Genomic DNA, 16972 nt, shown 5'->3' with positions numbered 1-16972 from the left:
TATACATTTATAAAATAAGACATGCATACTAGAAATAATATGGTTAAGATATATATATCTTATATATATATCTCATATATATATATGAGATATATATATATATATATATGGGGGACCCAAAAGAACTGGAAATTATTTATAAAAAATTGCATATTTATTCTTTCCTACTTACACTTCAGTCACCTTCAATCTACTCTCCATTTGATGTAATACACTTACCAAGAAAATTTTTCCCACTGCTCAAATCAGTCTTTGAACTTGTCGAATTTGAAGTCTTTTAGTGTCTCTGCCATTTTTTGTCTCACCCTTTCCACATGTGCAAAATTTCCCTTTGAAGAACTTTTTTACTGAGAGAAACAAAAAAGGGTTATTGGGGCCAAGGTCAGGGGAATAGGGTGGGTGGGGCATGGGGGTCATGCTGTTTTGGTCAGAAACTGCTGAATACTCAGTGCTGTGTGGGCAGGTGTGCTCATAAATCACCCATTTTGAAATGGGCAAAAGCACTCAAAGAGTCTTCAAAAAAATTCACGGGAGATGAACACAGACTCTCATAACAACATCAGCAAGCACACTGATACAGATGACTTCCTAGAACACTCACCTAGTGGAGGAAGCCTGTACTAGAAGAGGCGCACCCTCCAGGAGATAATAAATAATTCCAGTTGTTTTTGGGTCCCCTCTCATACACACATACATGCATGCATATGCACACATGTAAAAATCTGCCCCCCCCCGTTTATGCTGATATTTGCTCTTTGAGTCCAGTTTCTGATACTGAACTCCCAAAACCTTTGTAATCTCCTGAGTGATAGGCGTGCTAGGAATATTCTTTGTTCTACTATTTTGTCTTTGAACCTAATTTCTTACCTAGAGCTTCTAAATCTCTTTAAATTTTCTGGGTTATAGGAGCATCTTTTATTCTAATGAGGTTATTCTTGGTAGTCTGCTAGATATTGGCTGGTCACCAGGAAAATCAAGTATGATTAGAAGTTTGGTACATTCAGCTCCAACTCCCATTCTCCTAACACTGGAGAAGAACTGAAAAGTGACTTAATAATTGGTCATGCCTATGTGATGACACTTCCAAAATCCCAAAAGTACAGAGTCTGTGCAGCTTCCAAGTTAGCAAATACATCCACCTGCCATGACTTAACATTCTGCACTGGAGACTCTTTGAGATTTGCCCTATGTACCTCTTCTCTGGATGTTTATTTGTATTATTAAAATATATTATAATAAATCAGCAATAAGTAAACTATTTTCCTGGATTCTGTGAGCCACTTTAGCAAATTATTGAAGCTGGGGAGGGGTTTGTGGGAATCTTCGATTTGTAGTCAAATAGAACATAGGTTGTGGGTGACCTGGGGACCCAGTACTTACAATTGGTGTCATAAGAGAGGCAACCTTTTGAACTTGGCTCACTCTCATTACTGTCAGCATTGCATAATGTCCACACTTCCGGGAGTACTTACGGTTTACTCTCAGCCTCTTACAAATACATCTTCAACTTCCTCTAACATATTTTCTTAATTCAGCTTTCCATAAGTGATATTACTCCTTACACATCTAGATAAATACCCATTGTAATTCAATTTCTCCACCACATGTATGTTTTTAATAAAACTCCTGTATTAAGATTGCTAAAATGGAGGTGGCTTTCATGGAGGCAGCCAGCATGAGGCTGGGGAGCTCTGAGCCTCACATCGTGCCCTGCGCTGCCCAGACTAGCAAACAATACAATCAAGATGGCTAAAGGTGACCCCAAGAAGCCAAAGGCCAAGATGTCTGCTTATTCCTTCTTTGTGCAGACATGCAGAGAGGAACATAAGAAGAAAAATCCAGAGGTTCCTGACAATTTTGTAGAATTTTCCAAGAAGTACTCAGAGAGGTGGAAGACAATGTTGGGGAAGGAGAAATCTAAATTTGATGAGATGGTAAAGGCAGATAAAATACTCTATGATCAGGAAATGAAGGATTATAGACCAGCTAAGGGAGGCAAGAAGAAGAAGGACCCTAATGCCCCCAAAAGGCCACCTTCCGGATTCTTCTTTTTCTGTTCAGAATTCTGCCCCAAGATCAAATCCACAAACCCTGGCATCTCTACTGGAGATGTGGCAAAGAAGCTGGGCGAGATGTGGAATAACTTAAGTGACAGTGAAAAGCAGCCTTACAACAATAAGGCTGCCAAGCTGAAGGAGAAGTATGAGAAGGATGTTGCTGACTATAAATCTAAAGGACAATTTGATGGCGCAAAGGGTCCTGCTAAAGTTGCCCCGACAAAGGTGGAAGAGGAAGATGAAGAAGATGAAAAGGAGGAGGAGGAGGAAGAGGAGGAAGAGGGGGAGGGGGAGGGGGAAGAATAAAAAAAACTTTATCTGTCTCCTTGTGAATACCTTAGAGTAGGGGAGCACCGTAATTGACACAGCTCTTATTTGAGAGATGTTTGTTGCCCTCATTAGGATTAATTACACAATTGGATCATGATCATATATAGTCTTTCAAAGTGCTCTAGAGATTGTCAGCGATTTTCATGAAGTGGCAATGGGTGTCTGGAGCACCCTGAAACTGTATCAAAGTTGTACATATTTCCAGACATTTTTAAAATGAAAAGGCTCTTGTGGCTTCCTCACTCTGTGCACTTTGCTGTTGGTGTGACAAGGCATTTAAAGATGTTCCTGGCATTTTCTTTTTTTAATCTGTAAGGTGGTGTTAACTATATAGCTGTTGGCTAGAAATCCTGAGTTACCAATTGTACATATCTATAGTTTGTAAAAAGAACAAAACAACCAAGGCAAGCTCTTGATGCTCTTTGCTTGGCGTTGAGGCTGTGGGGGAAGATGCCTTTTGGAAGGGCTGTAGCTCAGGGCGTGCACTGTGAGGCTGGACCTATGGACACTGCAGTGGGCATCCATTTAGCTTCAGGTTGTCTTTTTTTTGTATATAGTGACGTAGCATTCTGCCATTCTTAGCTGTGGAAAAGTGGGGGGTCAGCTGGCACGAGAAGTGTTTGGATCTTTTTTAGTTAAGTGCAGTAGTTTTAAACTGTTTGTTTTTAAACAAACTGTAGAACTCTTCTTGTCAGCAAAGTGAAGAGTTGCTGCATCAATGAAAATTTCAAGAACCTTCTGTACTAAACAATTTGAAACATTTTGAACATTTTGTTATTTTTTGTATGTTTAGAATGCTGAAATGTTTTTGAAGTTAAATAAACAGTATTACATTTTAAAAAAATTGCTAAAATAAGTCTTTTCCCTTTAAAATTTAAAAACTTACCACACTCAACCAATTTTACCTCTTCCCATCTCCATGAAATGAACATGTAAGAACACAGGTGAGAGGAAAAAGGGAGCCACCTTCGCTCTCAGTTTCTACTGACAGCACTTCCTGAAACCCAGCAACATCCCTGCTCATGGCAGGGTGGAGGAGATAAGGTGACAGGTGGACCCAGGTGACAAATGGAGAGATGGTGAGGATATTCTGGCTTGTTCCTGAAGATAAGAGAATTGGAGACAGTTTAAAGGTGTAATTTTTTTTTTTCCATTAGAAGAACCTGACTGGAACTTTGAGGCTCACACTGAGTCCAGACCCTACCCTAGGAGAACACAAAAACTTGAAAGAGTCATTCTGGATTTCAGTTACTCAGTTCACTTGTTCCTCAAATGGCTGGATTAGAGGGCATCTAATGTCTGTTTAGAGTCTTACTTAGTATTAGTAGAGTATTTGCTTTGTAATTGTGCAATGAGTACATAGAGTCTTTTTTATGTATCTTATGTCTTTGTCTTGGTGCCTGCTACAGTGTCTTACATTCTTTATTAATCACCAATGCTGTGTTTTGATGCTTTTATGCAAGAAAGAGGGAAAAAAAGGAAAAATATCTTAGACAAATATATTGTGTTTGTTGCTTCTATTTCATAATGTCTTTCACAGTCTTGACACGGAGCATGGCAGCAGTCCATACAGGGACAATATGTTTTTTATGTAGACAGGACTGAGGAAAACTCCCTATAGAGGTTCAGAAATTTATTCCAAGCTGTTGCTGTTAATCTCTGATGCAATGGAGGCCTTACTTTTGGCAAGAATAGGGCCTTCTTCCCAAGATACTGCCCATATTTTTCTTTGCAAACACAAACTAAAGCTGCTGTGCAAGATAGCAAAACATATTTTAAAAACTAAATTAAAACCATTGAGTGGACTTCATTATACTCTAGATTGTCAACATCTTTTGATACAAATGCACATTTCAGTATCTTATAATGGGAAATTTTTTGTCGGGAAAGAAACCAGAGCAATCAATTTAAGTATTTGCTGTTCAAGGGTTCCCTAACCATTTTATTTGGCACTATTCATGTTCTTCTAATTTTTAACTCTTTAATCTGCTTATATCAGAGAGGTATCAATCAACATTTGGGAAGAAAAATTAATAATTGATTGCATTAGTTAGCTCATGTTGCCATAACAAAATACCACAGACTGGGTGACTTAGACAACAGAAATTTGTTTTCTCATAGACTGTAGGCTGGAAGTCCAAGATCAAAGTGCCAACAACATAGTTGGTTCCAGATGAGAATTTTCTACCTATCTTCTTGCTGTGTTTTCACATGGCTTTTCCTCCCTGTGCTTTAAAAGAGAGAGAGACCTGTTGTCTCTTTCTCTTGTTATAATGACATTAGTCCTATTGGATTATGGCCCACCTTTATGGACTCCTTTAACCTTAATTCCCTCCTTAAAGGCCCTATATCCAGATACGGTCACATTGTGGTTAGGATTTCAACATACATATTTGGGAAAAAACACAGTTCAGTCCATAACATGTATATTTAATTATTTCTTTTTAAAAGCAACAATAAAATAAAAATTAATTTAAGGGTTTTAAAAATTTGTACTTAAGAGAGCAAAATTTTATTTGAGTTACTAACTTTTGATAATAAAATTCTGACTTTGGAAGTTATGTTCAAACCATTGAGTGGACTTCATTATACTCTAGAATGTCAACATTTTTTGATACAAATACACATTTCAGTATCTTATAATGGGAAATTATAACATAAACTGCCTTTAACATTAATTAGAGCAACGTATAATCACTAAAGACACTTGCCACCAACACTTCTCACATAATATATTGCGTGAGTTGAATAGAAGTAATTTTCATGGCATTGCGAAGCAATATACAGGGCCAGGCAGAAGTAGCGCCTGCTTCAGTGTGGTTGGCAGGGTAATAACATGGGTGTAATAATTTACAGTTTTAATTTGAACATCTTACCTAAAATGTCATATGGTGTGCTTGAGTATGATATTGCTATGGTACAGAATTACATGCTTATGATTTGTAATAAAAAATTTTGTAATAAAAAGGGGTGTCACCTGTGTTGTACCCTGCATATAACCAAGAAGAGGGTGCTTTAGCATCTGCTTCCTTGATACTAATGAAAAGTGAAAACAGATAACTCAATACTGAGAAATAATATTTAAACTATTTATTTGAACATTAAACATGTGTGTGTGTCCATTTACTGAAGGGAACTAAAAAAACTATTAAAAACCTTTTAAAACTGTATTTCTTAGTTATTGCCTTAGGGGAAAAATCAAGTAAAGATTAAATTATGGTTTAGGGTCTTAAATTGAAGCAGCTGGAAATGTGTGAAATATATTTTAAAAATAAAATTCAAGAGAAATTAAAAGCCATAAGGATATTATTCGGAGAGCTAAATCATGTCAATTATACAAAACAATATCTTTCATCATGCTAGGTAAATAAACATTTTGCACTAAACTAAATTGGTAAAACCACCATTGCTATGGAACGACTATTTCAAACTATGGATCAGTACTTCTGACCACTAAAATAAATTTCCTGATGTTCACTTTTGTCATGATCATAAACAAAAGCCTCATAACTGATACTTGACAGTTGATATTTTTATATTTTTGATACAGGTAGTATAGCACCTGTTACATATGAGTAACTTAAAGTTATATCTGATGACAATTTCCTCTAACTAAGTCAACCATGTAATTCATAGTACTTTAGCATTGATTTAAATTAAAACCATATTATTTCACCCATCAGTGTTCAATAAAGCCATACTTAATATCTTCTAACCAAATTGTTCTTATCTTTTTGTTATGACAACTTCCAGAGTATTTAAATTCCTGAGTATCATATGGGAGAATATTATAAGCGATAACACTCATTACATGCTAAGAGAAGAGGGAGGAGGAGGTACTACTAAATGGAAAAAAATGCTTTTATAGCTGCAATATTCTTGTACTTTGTTGCTATAATCTCTTCAGTGAAATAACTTCTGTTGTGTTTAACTATTCAATTATTTTGAGTGATTTGCACTCAAATTCATGCACTCAAATTCATGCATTCAAAATGAAGTTGTCATCACTATGAAATTCTGTCCTGGAAATTTAAAGAAAAATCTGTTAAATTTATGGAACTAGAATTCATGTGACAATTGGTGCCTTTCAGAAAATATTGCTGGTTAACAAAACAGGGCTCAGTGTAGAGACAATGCAATTTGGGGTAAATAAATTTCTTTCATAACCAACCTCAGATGATTGGTTCTAACACCAAGCTTACTATGGAAATTTTCATCATTGCAAATGATGCTGTGTCAAAACTAAGTCATATATGCATCCTTCCTTTAGCCTTTAACATGACATGTAATCTTAGAGGCACTTATACAGATAGATGTCAATTTAATGAGGCAGTTATCTCAGATAGGATTTTGTTTCTCTCATGCTTTTGGCATAGATGTCTACACAACTCTGAAAAGTTTTGGTTGTACCACAAAAATTTTATATAGAATGAAAGTACATTGGTGCTGGTAACTGTCTGTTTTTTGGACACTTAGTTATTTCATTCACAGTCTTATTTTTTCTCTCTACCTCTCTCATTCCAATATAAATATTTTGATCACAGTAACTTTTAACTATTTTGTAATTATACAGGTTTAGGTAACATAGAATATAAGAGTTCTCATTATTTTGATACAATCTACATTCTATATACTATCTAGAATGAGAGTTCTTTTTACAAATCCATGACAGAGAAGGCATTGCACCCATTATTAATTATATGCACCCCTATGTTCATTGCAGCCTTATTTACAATATCCAAGACATGGAAGCAACCTTAGTGTCCAACAGTAAATGAATGGATAAAAACGCCATAGTATGTATATACAATGGAATATTACTCAGCCATAAAAATGAAATCTTACCTTTTGCAACAACATGGATGGCATCATATGTTAAGTGAAATGTCATTCAGAGAAAGACAAATACCATGTGATTTCACTTATATGTAGAAATTAAAGAAGAATGTAAACAAATATACAACACAGAAACAGGCTCATAGATACTGAAAAAGGACTGATCGTTGACAGAGGGGAAGGGTGGTAGAAGGGCTTGGTAAAAGGAGTACAGACTCGCCGTGGGGATATAAAGTACAGCAGAGAGAATACAGTCAATAGTTTTGTGATAACTATGTAAGGTATCAGGTGGATACTAGAAATACAGAGGGAACACTTTATAAAGTATATGATTGCATAACCACTATGCCATATGCTTGGAATTAATACAAAATGATATTCAATGTAATCTGGAATTGAAAAATCAAATAAAATAAAGAAAACTTCCAAATTAGGGTAGGACTACAAAGCAAAGATTAGTAGAACACTACCTTGTTCAACACATTAACTTTCCAAGCATTTTCTGACTCTGAGTTTTCTGTCCTATATACTGTGTAGCTTCCCTCTTTTTTGAACTCAACATGAAAGGGCTTTCATATCGTCATTCTAGTTTAGCTATAGATATCAGTTCTATACTGATCACTGCCTTATTTTTGTTTATTTATTAACTGTTCACTTCAATACAATCTAATCAACATTTGACCAGGGACTTAGAAATATAGAATAGTACCTGGTAAATAATAAACAGTAAATATTTTTGAATGCATTATTTCCTTATTGTTTTTATTTTTAAGAGTATTTTGAGACATTCTTGTGCTATTTTGTAATTCCTCCAAATCCCAAGGGAAAAAAAATCTAAAATAACTACTTTTCAGAAGAGATCATTTTTTTTTTCAAAAATACACCCACAGTTGCTAATAGATCTCTCTATTTTCTATCCTAAAGTAACCCTCTCTTCACACATTCCATGAAAATCTATACCACCTGACCTGCAAAAAGTGTCTGTTGAAACTAAACAGTCCAGAGTATAAGCTATAACTCAGCCATATATTAGCTGTTGGATATTGTAAGTCACATAACATCTGTGAACTTCAGTCTTGTAATCATAAATAATTTTTAACTTGCAGATATGGTATAAAAATTAGAGATAGTATATATAAAAGCAAGATTACAGAACCTGAACATAATGTCAGAGTCTCAATAAAAGAAAGGCCATTATTCCAGTTCATTTTATTGTTATTGAAAATATTTCAATGTTCTCAATAAGAACAAAATTTAGCTTTTGTCAGTTATCTCCAAAGTTCAAGGCCTTTTGTTAGGCTTTATAATGTTTCTTACTTTTGCTACGGTAAGGACAGACTAGTTGAATCCAATCTGATTCGCTGAAAGGTATCAGCCTTTCTAGGGGCTGGTCTCCCTGTCCTCTGTGAGTACAGATGGTCTCCTACTTAAAGTGGTTCAATTTACAATTTTTCAGGTTAGGATGATGAGAAAGCAATAAGTGTCCAGTAGGAAGCAGACTTCAAATTTTGACCTTTTCTCAGGCTAGAGATAGGTAGTACAGTAGTCCTCTGTCATGCTGGACAGTGTCAGTGATCACGGGGCCCGTCAGCCCCGCCACCACGTGGTTCAACAACCCATCCTCTACAGTGTGCTGTTTTGCCAGAGTTTTGGCATATTGTGTTCTGAGCACATTTTAGGTAGACTAGGCTGATTTACGATGTTCAGTAGATTAGCTGCATTAAATGTATCTTCCAATTATGATATTGTCAATTACTATGAATTTATGTAGAGGTAACACCATGATATGTCAAAATGAATTTGGACTTATGGAGTATCAGAGATACTCAAATGGGTTCCAGTTGCAGAGTACAGGAGATCAAGGTCTCTGCTGAAAAGACGGTGTTTACCAGGATTCCTCCTTTACATTAAGGCTTCATTTCTAAGTTCTGTTCTTTTTATTCCCTACAACTGCTGAAAGCTCTCTGCTCAGCTTCTCAGCCTGCAGACCTCCACTGGTGAATTAGCAAATGTCTCCAGTAGAAGAGTTATGCTGATGGTTGCACTTACACGTGAACATCCCGTGTGTTCAAGACTCTGATCCCTTAATTCCTGACCGCCATGGTTTTTTCCAGAGCTCTTAAACACATTCTGCAAAACAGATTTTTCCATAGCTCTTCTTGTTGTTCAGTGCAAAGGTTAATCTGCAATAGTTTATCTACAGATACCAAAAGGAAAATCTATACTATTGATATTTTTAAATGATTTACCAGTTTGTTTCAAAATCATCACGTACTTTTAAAAAATAATAGCACATCACATTTCAGACTCATAAATTGGCAAGTTTCACAAAACATAACCTGAACTCAGTGAACATAGATTATGCGGTTTAATTTTTGAGTAATGATTTTCACTAACTGTAGACAGTGTTAAAATCTCCTCTATCTTCTTACTATCATTGACCTTCAATTTCTATTTTTAAAAACACTTCATGTTCCACGCAGGTTTTTGAAAAATGGAATGACATTACAGAAGTGACTCAAGGAAGATTTGGAATAACATGGGCCAGGTGGTCATGATGGCTGTGGAGGAAAAACAGGAGCCATTTTTCTTTCAGGACAAGGATGAAAATGCACCTCATGCACAAACGAGTTTCAGAACAAATCGGACTGAAATTCTTTGTTTACTTAACATGGCTGGCTGGCTGTGAGGGCGTCCGTGTCAGACTATATTAACATGCGCGTACATGTAAAATTAATCAACAGACCTAACAACTTGCAGTACAGTCCCCTTAGAGCCTGAGGTTAAACATCTGTCTGGAGTGATGATTCTTAAAAAGCTTTATGTAATGGCCAGAGGTGCTTAGAGTAAGCACTTAGTGTGGAAGGAAGGGCAAGGCAGACACTTGAGAGGAAATGCCAGGCTTTAGTGGACTGACAGCCTCACCATCATACCAAAGGTTACAACCTGAGGCTCCAAAAGCTTTTAAAGCTTCTTGTATCTGTGTTGCCTGGCTGCCTTTAGCATTAAGCACTTAGGGCCAGGATACTCTGAGGACATGTCTCTTTAATGTGGATGAAAATGTTCAGATCTTTCTGAAATATTGTTCCATATATCGCAATGTAACTTAGTTGTGGTATTGGGCTGAACTATTTGGTTTTTCTATGCATTGCCACTATAAAGTTGAACCTGTAAAGTTTAGCTAAATTTTGAGGTGGTAAAAACATTAGCAATTTTACTACTTAACAGTTGACAAAGTTTGTAATGTGTTTGAAGGGCTTATGGTATAATTGAAAACAATAGCTTGGGGTTCAATTCTGGACTCCGTTATTTATTAGCTATGTGACTGAACCTGCTTTCTTGTCCATGAATCAACCATACCATGCCACCTCCTTAGGGATCTCATTTATAAGCTCTGTAGTTGGGGTTATATGGATCATGTTCTCTTTGGAAGGTGTTCTATAAACATAGTTGCTCTAGAACCAGTTCAAGAAATCAATCTTATTTAGTTGCTTCGTAACTAATAGTCTTAAAGAAATTGAGTTCTGTTCCGAAACTTTACAAATATATAGATAATTAATAGTGGGAGAAAGAACCTTTAATAGTGATAGAATAACTCTTTTCATTAGCTGTTAGAATGCTGCTTGGGAAATATAGCAAAATAATAATAAACACATCTTAATGTAATTCATTTAAAATAGAAGACTTAGAGACATGTATAGGATAGATTTCCAGGGGTGAAGAGATATATCACCATTATCAGTCATTTAGAAGTGAGTAATAATCAGCTGTTATTGAGTTGAATAGCAGGTTTTTCTTTAATTCAGCATTTGTACTGAATATTTGAAGGTGCTTTATTAGTGAAATAAGAAAAAAAATCAGTTATTTTTTTACACAAGTTCTTTAAATTAGTTTTTTTATTAAATAATTGACTTCTTAAACTTAAAATGAACTCAATTTATATATGAGTTCTGAGAGAATCTTGCTCTGGGAAATAAATGGAATTGCAATCATGAGCATTGAATTTTAACAATATTCTGTGTCTATCACCTGTGACCTTGGGCATGTCAATTAGTGTCCCGGGATATCTATCACCTCATCTTTAAAATGAGAATTATAGAAGATATTAACATCCCCAAACAACTTCTTCTTCAAAGAGTGGATGAGAGACAGTGAATATTCAGGCTGTTTGCTGGTTTGGTGGTGAATCAGCCAATTGGAATTTAGGGAGAGCCACAGTTAGACACTATTGTAGGTCCAAGGGGTAAAGCTCAACACTATTGATTTCTGCCTCTGCTAAGCAGAATAATGGTCTCCAAAAATATCCAAGTCCTAATTCCCCAAACCTGTGAATATGATAGCTTACATAAGACAGTGCAGATATTGATTAAATTAAGTCCTTGAGATAAAAAAATTCTCTTGAATTATCTAGGTGGGCCAATGTAATCAAAAGTGTCCTTAAAAGTGAAAGAGGAAGACAAGAGAAAGTCAGGGTGATATGATTTGAGAACAGCTTGACTTGCCATTGGTGGCTTTATAGTGTAAAGGAAGACTGCAAGCCAAAAAAATTTAGGCAACTTATAGATATGTGAAGATACAAGGACACAGATTTTCCCATAAAGCGTCCAGAAAAGAATGTGACCAGATGTCACCTTGGTTTTAGTCTGGCAATACCATGCCACATAATCAGGAGAGTAAAATGCTGGAGTGAATATGTCATGAGGGACCAGTCTATTGACCTACTGTGCCCTTCATGAAAGCGGGGCAGACCCAAGGCTCTGAGAAATACATCTGAAGGGAAGAGCAGTACATTTGAAGTGCTTAATGGCTGTATTTGTTGACTTGGGTGCTGATGAGAACTGTTATGGTTGAAACAAGCTGACTGTTTTTAGGGGGAATGGGAGAATCCAGGAATGGGTACATCTATGGGGATTACATAAAAGAAAGGTACTATGTAAGGCGTAGGAGCTGCTGTGAAAATCAGAATGCTGTGGCATACTGGAATATTTAGCAGTTTTACTGGTCTCCTAGAGTCGACATATATAGCCAGTCCAACATATAAAACACTTCATTCAGTTGTCAAACTTCAATGACTTCAAGATCTAGAGCCATTTGAATGAAATTAACTTTGTGTATAGTTGAAGAAACATCCTGTGAGGAACACACCTCACATATATATGTTAACTAATATACCTCTTAGACCTTCCCCAGTGGAACTGACTCTATTTGCCATAGCTAACTACATGTAGAGAAAATAGAATCACCCATATTATTATTATTATTATTATTATTATTATTATTAATTCGACATTGGTTCTGAGCAAACACAAAACCATAGAGATCCAGCATTTCACTGTAGCTTACTGGTAAGAAATGGAAGAAACAAAGAACTGGTGAAAGTATAATTTTCATTCATTCATTATTTTGATCATTTATTTAACAAACATGTATTGAGTGCCTGTCTGTCTGGTTAAATTTTGTGTCTAGTATAGTGTGGTGAAGAACACGGGGAAATTTTTTTCAGGATTGAGTGGAACTTAAATTTTATAGGAAGAGAAAAGGAAAAAAATAAACACCAAATGTAGACATAACAAGTAAATTATGTTGTAGTTTACAAATTTATGAGGGAATTAAAACATTGGAGAAGGGAAGAGATATCAGCAATGCTGCGAGTGAGAAAAGGTGCTACAAATTTAACAAGGGTTAAAGACTCAGTCAAAGACCTCAACAAATGCCTGAAGAATGTGTAGGAGCTGTTCATATAGTTATCTGCTTATAGAGACTTACAAGCAGAGACGTGGGAATTACAGACAATGTAAAGACTCTAAAGTGAGGCCTGCCCTGACGTTTGCTAAAAACAGTGTGAAAGTCAATATGGGTGCATCAATACCATTTAGGGAAAAGTCATTGGAGATGAGGTCTGAATAGGCTTAAATCTGAATGAGGTAGGGAAGCTTTGGCATAGATTGATCTGAGACAAGACATAACCTGACCTATATTGCTATTGAATATCTTTTGCTGCTCTGTCATGCACAGACTTTGGTGTGGACAAGAAGATTAAGTTTAAAATCAGGGAAATCATTTAGAAGGTCATTGCAATTATCCAGGAAAGAGATGATTGTGTTTGTAGTTATTGTAGTGGTGGATGTGGTGAAATAAAATTCTGGATATTTTAAACGTACTGTTAACAAGATTTTCTGATGCATAAGACAGAAAAAAAGTAATCAAAGGTGTTACCAACTTTTCTGACCTAAGCAAGTTTTAGGTAGGAGCTGCTACCCTCTGAGGTGGGAAATGCTGCACTTGAAGCAGGTTGGTCAGGTAAATTTGGGATGTTATTGAATCATCCAAATGATGTCTAGTAGTCACATATAATGCTAGAATTCCAGAGAGAAGTTTAGAAGGGATATCATATTGATATATTCAAAACCATGAACCTTTATGAAATTATAAAGGCAGTGAGTCTGGCTAGCAAACAGATGAGGCCCTAAAAAACACATGGACCTTGGACACTTTACGTTTTTTCCCCCTTTAGCTGCTGGTTATAGAAGTGGAAAAGATATGAACAATTGACAAAGTCCCTATATTGGACTGGCCCATAGGTTAAGGCCTAGAATGAAGGAAGGATCAAAGGGAAGAGTCTCTGAAATGATCCTTGTTCCAAAACCAATTAATACAAAAAATCATATTTTAGTAGGGGGGGGGGACATGTCACACATTTCATACTGTCATCAACACTTGAAAGCTGTAACTTCTAACAAAATATTCCCTAATTCTCTAGGTTGACCAATGAAAAAGAATCTGTAAAATGGCAGGGATGACAATCAAAGTAAAACTTGGTTATCATAAGCTTGACCAAGCAGTGATTCTAGTTGCAGAGATGATCTTGGATGCTGTCACAAATAAGTATAAAATCTCTATTACCTGGTATTTATATTTTAGTAGAGAAATTTACTTTTTTCTTTTTACCTCTATTTCAATAATTAGAAAATACGACAAGCAATTTCTTATCTTGTGTAAGGCACCTTTTCTTTCCTATTTCTCTATGATTAGTTCTTTCTACATGCACCATTCTATAGCCCTCAGAAATCTTGGTCATCCCTCCAAACATCAGAATGTCATGCTGGTCTACCACAGTACAGATACATTTTTTAGAACTAGTTAGATAGATTGATTGATAGACTAAATATAACTTATTTATAGATATTGATGCAGATGAAGACTTGTGCAGGTACTCTTTGTTGCTATAAATAAAAATACAAATATGATATAATTCTTGATTTTAAAGACACAGAACTTAGAACCCAGAGAAACAGCATTTCCAGTTATATTCAGAATAACATTATAGATATATTTATTACATTAAAAAATAAATTCAGCCTAGAATTTAACAGTGTTGACAGGCACAAAGGACAATATCTAAACATGGATGTAAAAGTTTTGAAACATTAAAGAACATTATTTATACATTATAAATAAAGAACATTATAAGCTGCCCGAATTAAAGAAGTGAAAAATTATTAAGATAAACAGTTCTGAATCTCAATACTAAGCTCACAGTGAAAGAAAAATGTGGAGAAAGCTAAATAAAAATAGTTGAATTTGAAATCAATAAAACTTGGCCAAAATTATTCTTTTTTTTTTTGGAAGGTAGGTACTATGATTTATTGTCATGTTTTAAGTGGAGAGATCAAGGCACAGAGAAGTCCAATGACTTGTCTCTGCAGTCAGCGTAAGAAATGGCAAAGTTGGGGTCTGATCTCAGGCTGGTGGGATCAGAGCCAGGGTTGCTCAGCAGAGAAAATGTGGTAACAAACATCAAGTACTTAAGGCATGCTTGGCTTATAGAAGGTGCTCAAAAAATGCTGGGTGAACCATTTCTATAAATTTGTTTTTATAATCAAAAAACATGCAAATAACTATATTTAAAATCTAGAGACAAAAATAATCTGTCAGCTGGTAATATCTATTGCAAAGCCCAAAGCAAGAGACAATTAAAACTTAAAGAAAAAGGTAAGTTATTGGCATATACTTGACTTGATTGTTAGTATAGATACAATTTTGTTAAGCATAATATATTAATGAAATTAACCATATATCGTGTGATAACACATAAAATATATCTTCCAAAGATTTTTAAACAAGAAATTTTAGAAAAAGAGTATAAGGGTTAGAAAATAATGTTCAGCAGCTTCCTTAATCTTCATTAGTATGAATTAAAAGATTTTCCTTAAATAATAAGTGAATAAATAAAGCAACATAATTAACAAAAGATATTTTAACATGTTTGTTAAAATATTAGAAAAGGTTAGTGATACACTGTAGTATATTTTAAAAACTATACAGCAAAAGTTTGAAAAATTAAAAAAACCTTGCTTACCAAAAATGTAAACAACTATTTTCATGTTATGCATGCCCCATCAGTTCTAGACCTACATAATTATTCTAGTTCATAAAAATAGTTAATCTCATTCAATACCAAATAAATTTATAAGAAGAAAACAACATTTAAAAGTAAATTTCCAGCATTGATGAAGATTTATATATACACTGCACAATACACATAAACATACATCACATGTAAATATGTATTATGCATACATATGTATCTATATACCTTTGCATATAGAGTTGTACATTATGCATGCATATGTATGCATACATTAGGTATAAATGTTCTTAACTCTCCTATAGAAATATACATGTGTCACTGACTAGATTAAAAAATTCAAAATTACTTTTTCTATTAGTAGAAGATATAAGTGAGGAGCAAGAGGTTCACTGAGACTTTATCAGGCATGTGTGGATTACAAAAACATGCATTTTTGAATTGTGGAATCAGATAATACATGTATAATGTAAAAATCAATTAAAAGAATGTAAAATTACTCTAGAGAATGTAGAATATATAAAAAACAAACATTAACAATAGTTAATGTATCCATTATACAATACAACATTGGAATACCTTTAGGAAAATAGTAAGGAAAACAAATTGAATTATGCCTAAGTATAACTGCAATTTTAAATTCTAATTGTAATTATCTTATTTACTTAGATTATTAGACTAATATATTAAGAAAATGTAATATATAAAGAAAAAACAATAGAAAGAGTGAGTCTGGACTATAACAATGTATTGACCAGTTAATTCATAATAACATTATACTTAGAAAGGAGGAATATGGATATATCTAAAAAAAAAGTTGCGTTTATAAAACTGAAACCAAAAGGATTTGATAAATGGATTGAGATCAAAATTAAAGGAAATTAATTCTCAAAACACTTCTTGACCTGTTATATGCAACAGTTTAAATGGTAAGTTTGAAAATGTCATGCTTATCAAGTTGAAAGATCCGTACCAGTTGGATGGAAGAATCAGATTCTAAAACCCTTTAATTTATTCATTATTTAATATTATTTAACAGTTACTATTTGCTAGAATCACTTATACAAGGTGAAAAATCTATTAATATGAATTTAAATAAAATTTATAATGTTACTTAGGATTAAAAGGTCAAATGTACAAACATAGGACTTGCAAAAATGAGTTAGAAGACTATTTGAAAGAAAGGTTAAATGTTGTAGTTGATAATAAACTTAGTATCAACTAAGTGTCTGTAGGTTCCAAGACACCTAACTTGAATGTAGGCTGCATTTATAGATTGAAGGGGAAAAATAATCAAATTTATAGGCTAATAAATAATGCCCAAGAAAACTCTAGAAACACAATAAAATACTGTAAAAGTCATTTAAATAATTTTTATGTC

General features: G+C 34.6%; 1 protein-coding gene across 1 annotated transcript; it reads left to right on the top strand.

Moving 5' to 3' along the window:
- The first annotated feature begins 1745 nt into the window (after nt 1-1745).
- Nucleotides 1746-2363, top strand: LOC129065720 (high mobility group protein B3-like). The gene has a single exon (XM_054566983.1). It carries the CDS (start codon nt 1746-1748, stop codon nt 2361-2363), a length of 618 nt encoding a protein of 205 aa, XP_054422958.1.
- Nucleotides 2364-16972: the final 14609 nt, after the last annotated feature.

This window comes from Pteronotus mesoamericanus, unplaced genomic scaffold (assembly GCF_021234165.1).
Source record: "Pteronotus mesoamericanus isolate MK-2021 breed Mesoamerican mustached bat unplaced genomic scaffold, CSHL_Meso_final contig_182, whole genome shotgun sequence".
Taxonomy (NCBI): Eukaryota; Metazoa; Chordata; class Mammalia; order Chiroptera; family Mormoopidae; genus Pteronotus; species Pteronotus mesoamericanus.
This window is presented reverse-complemented; position numbering and strand designations above follow the sequence as displayed.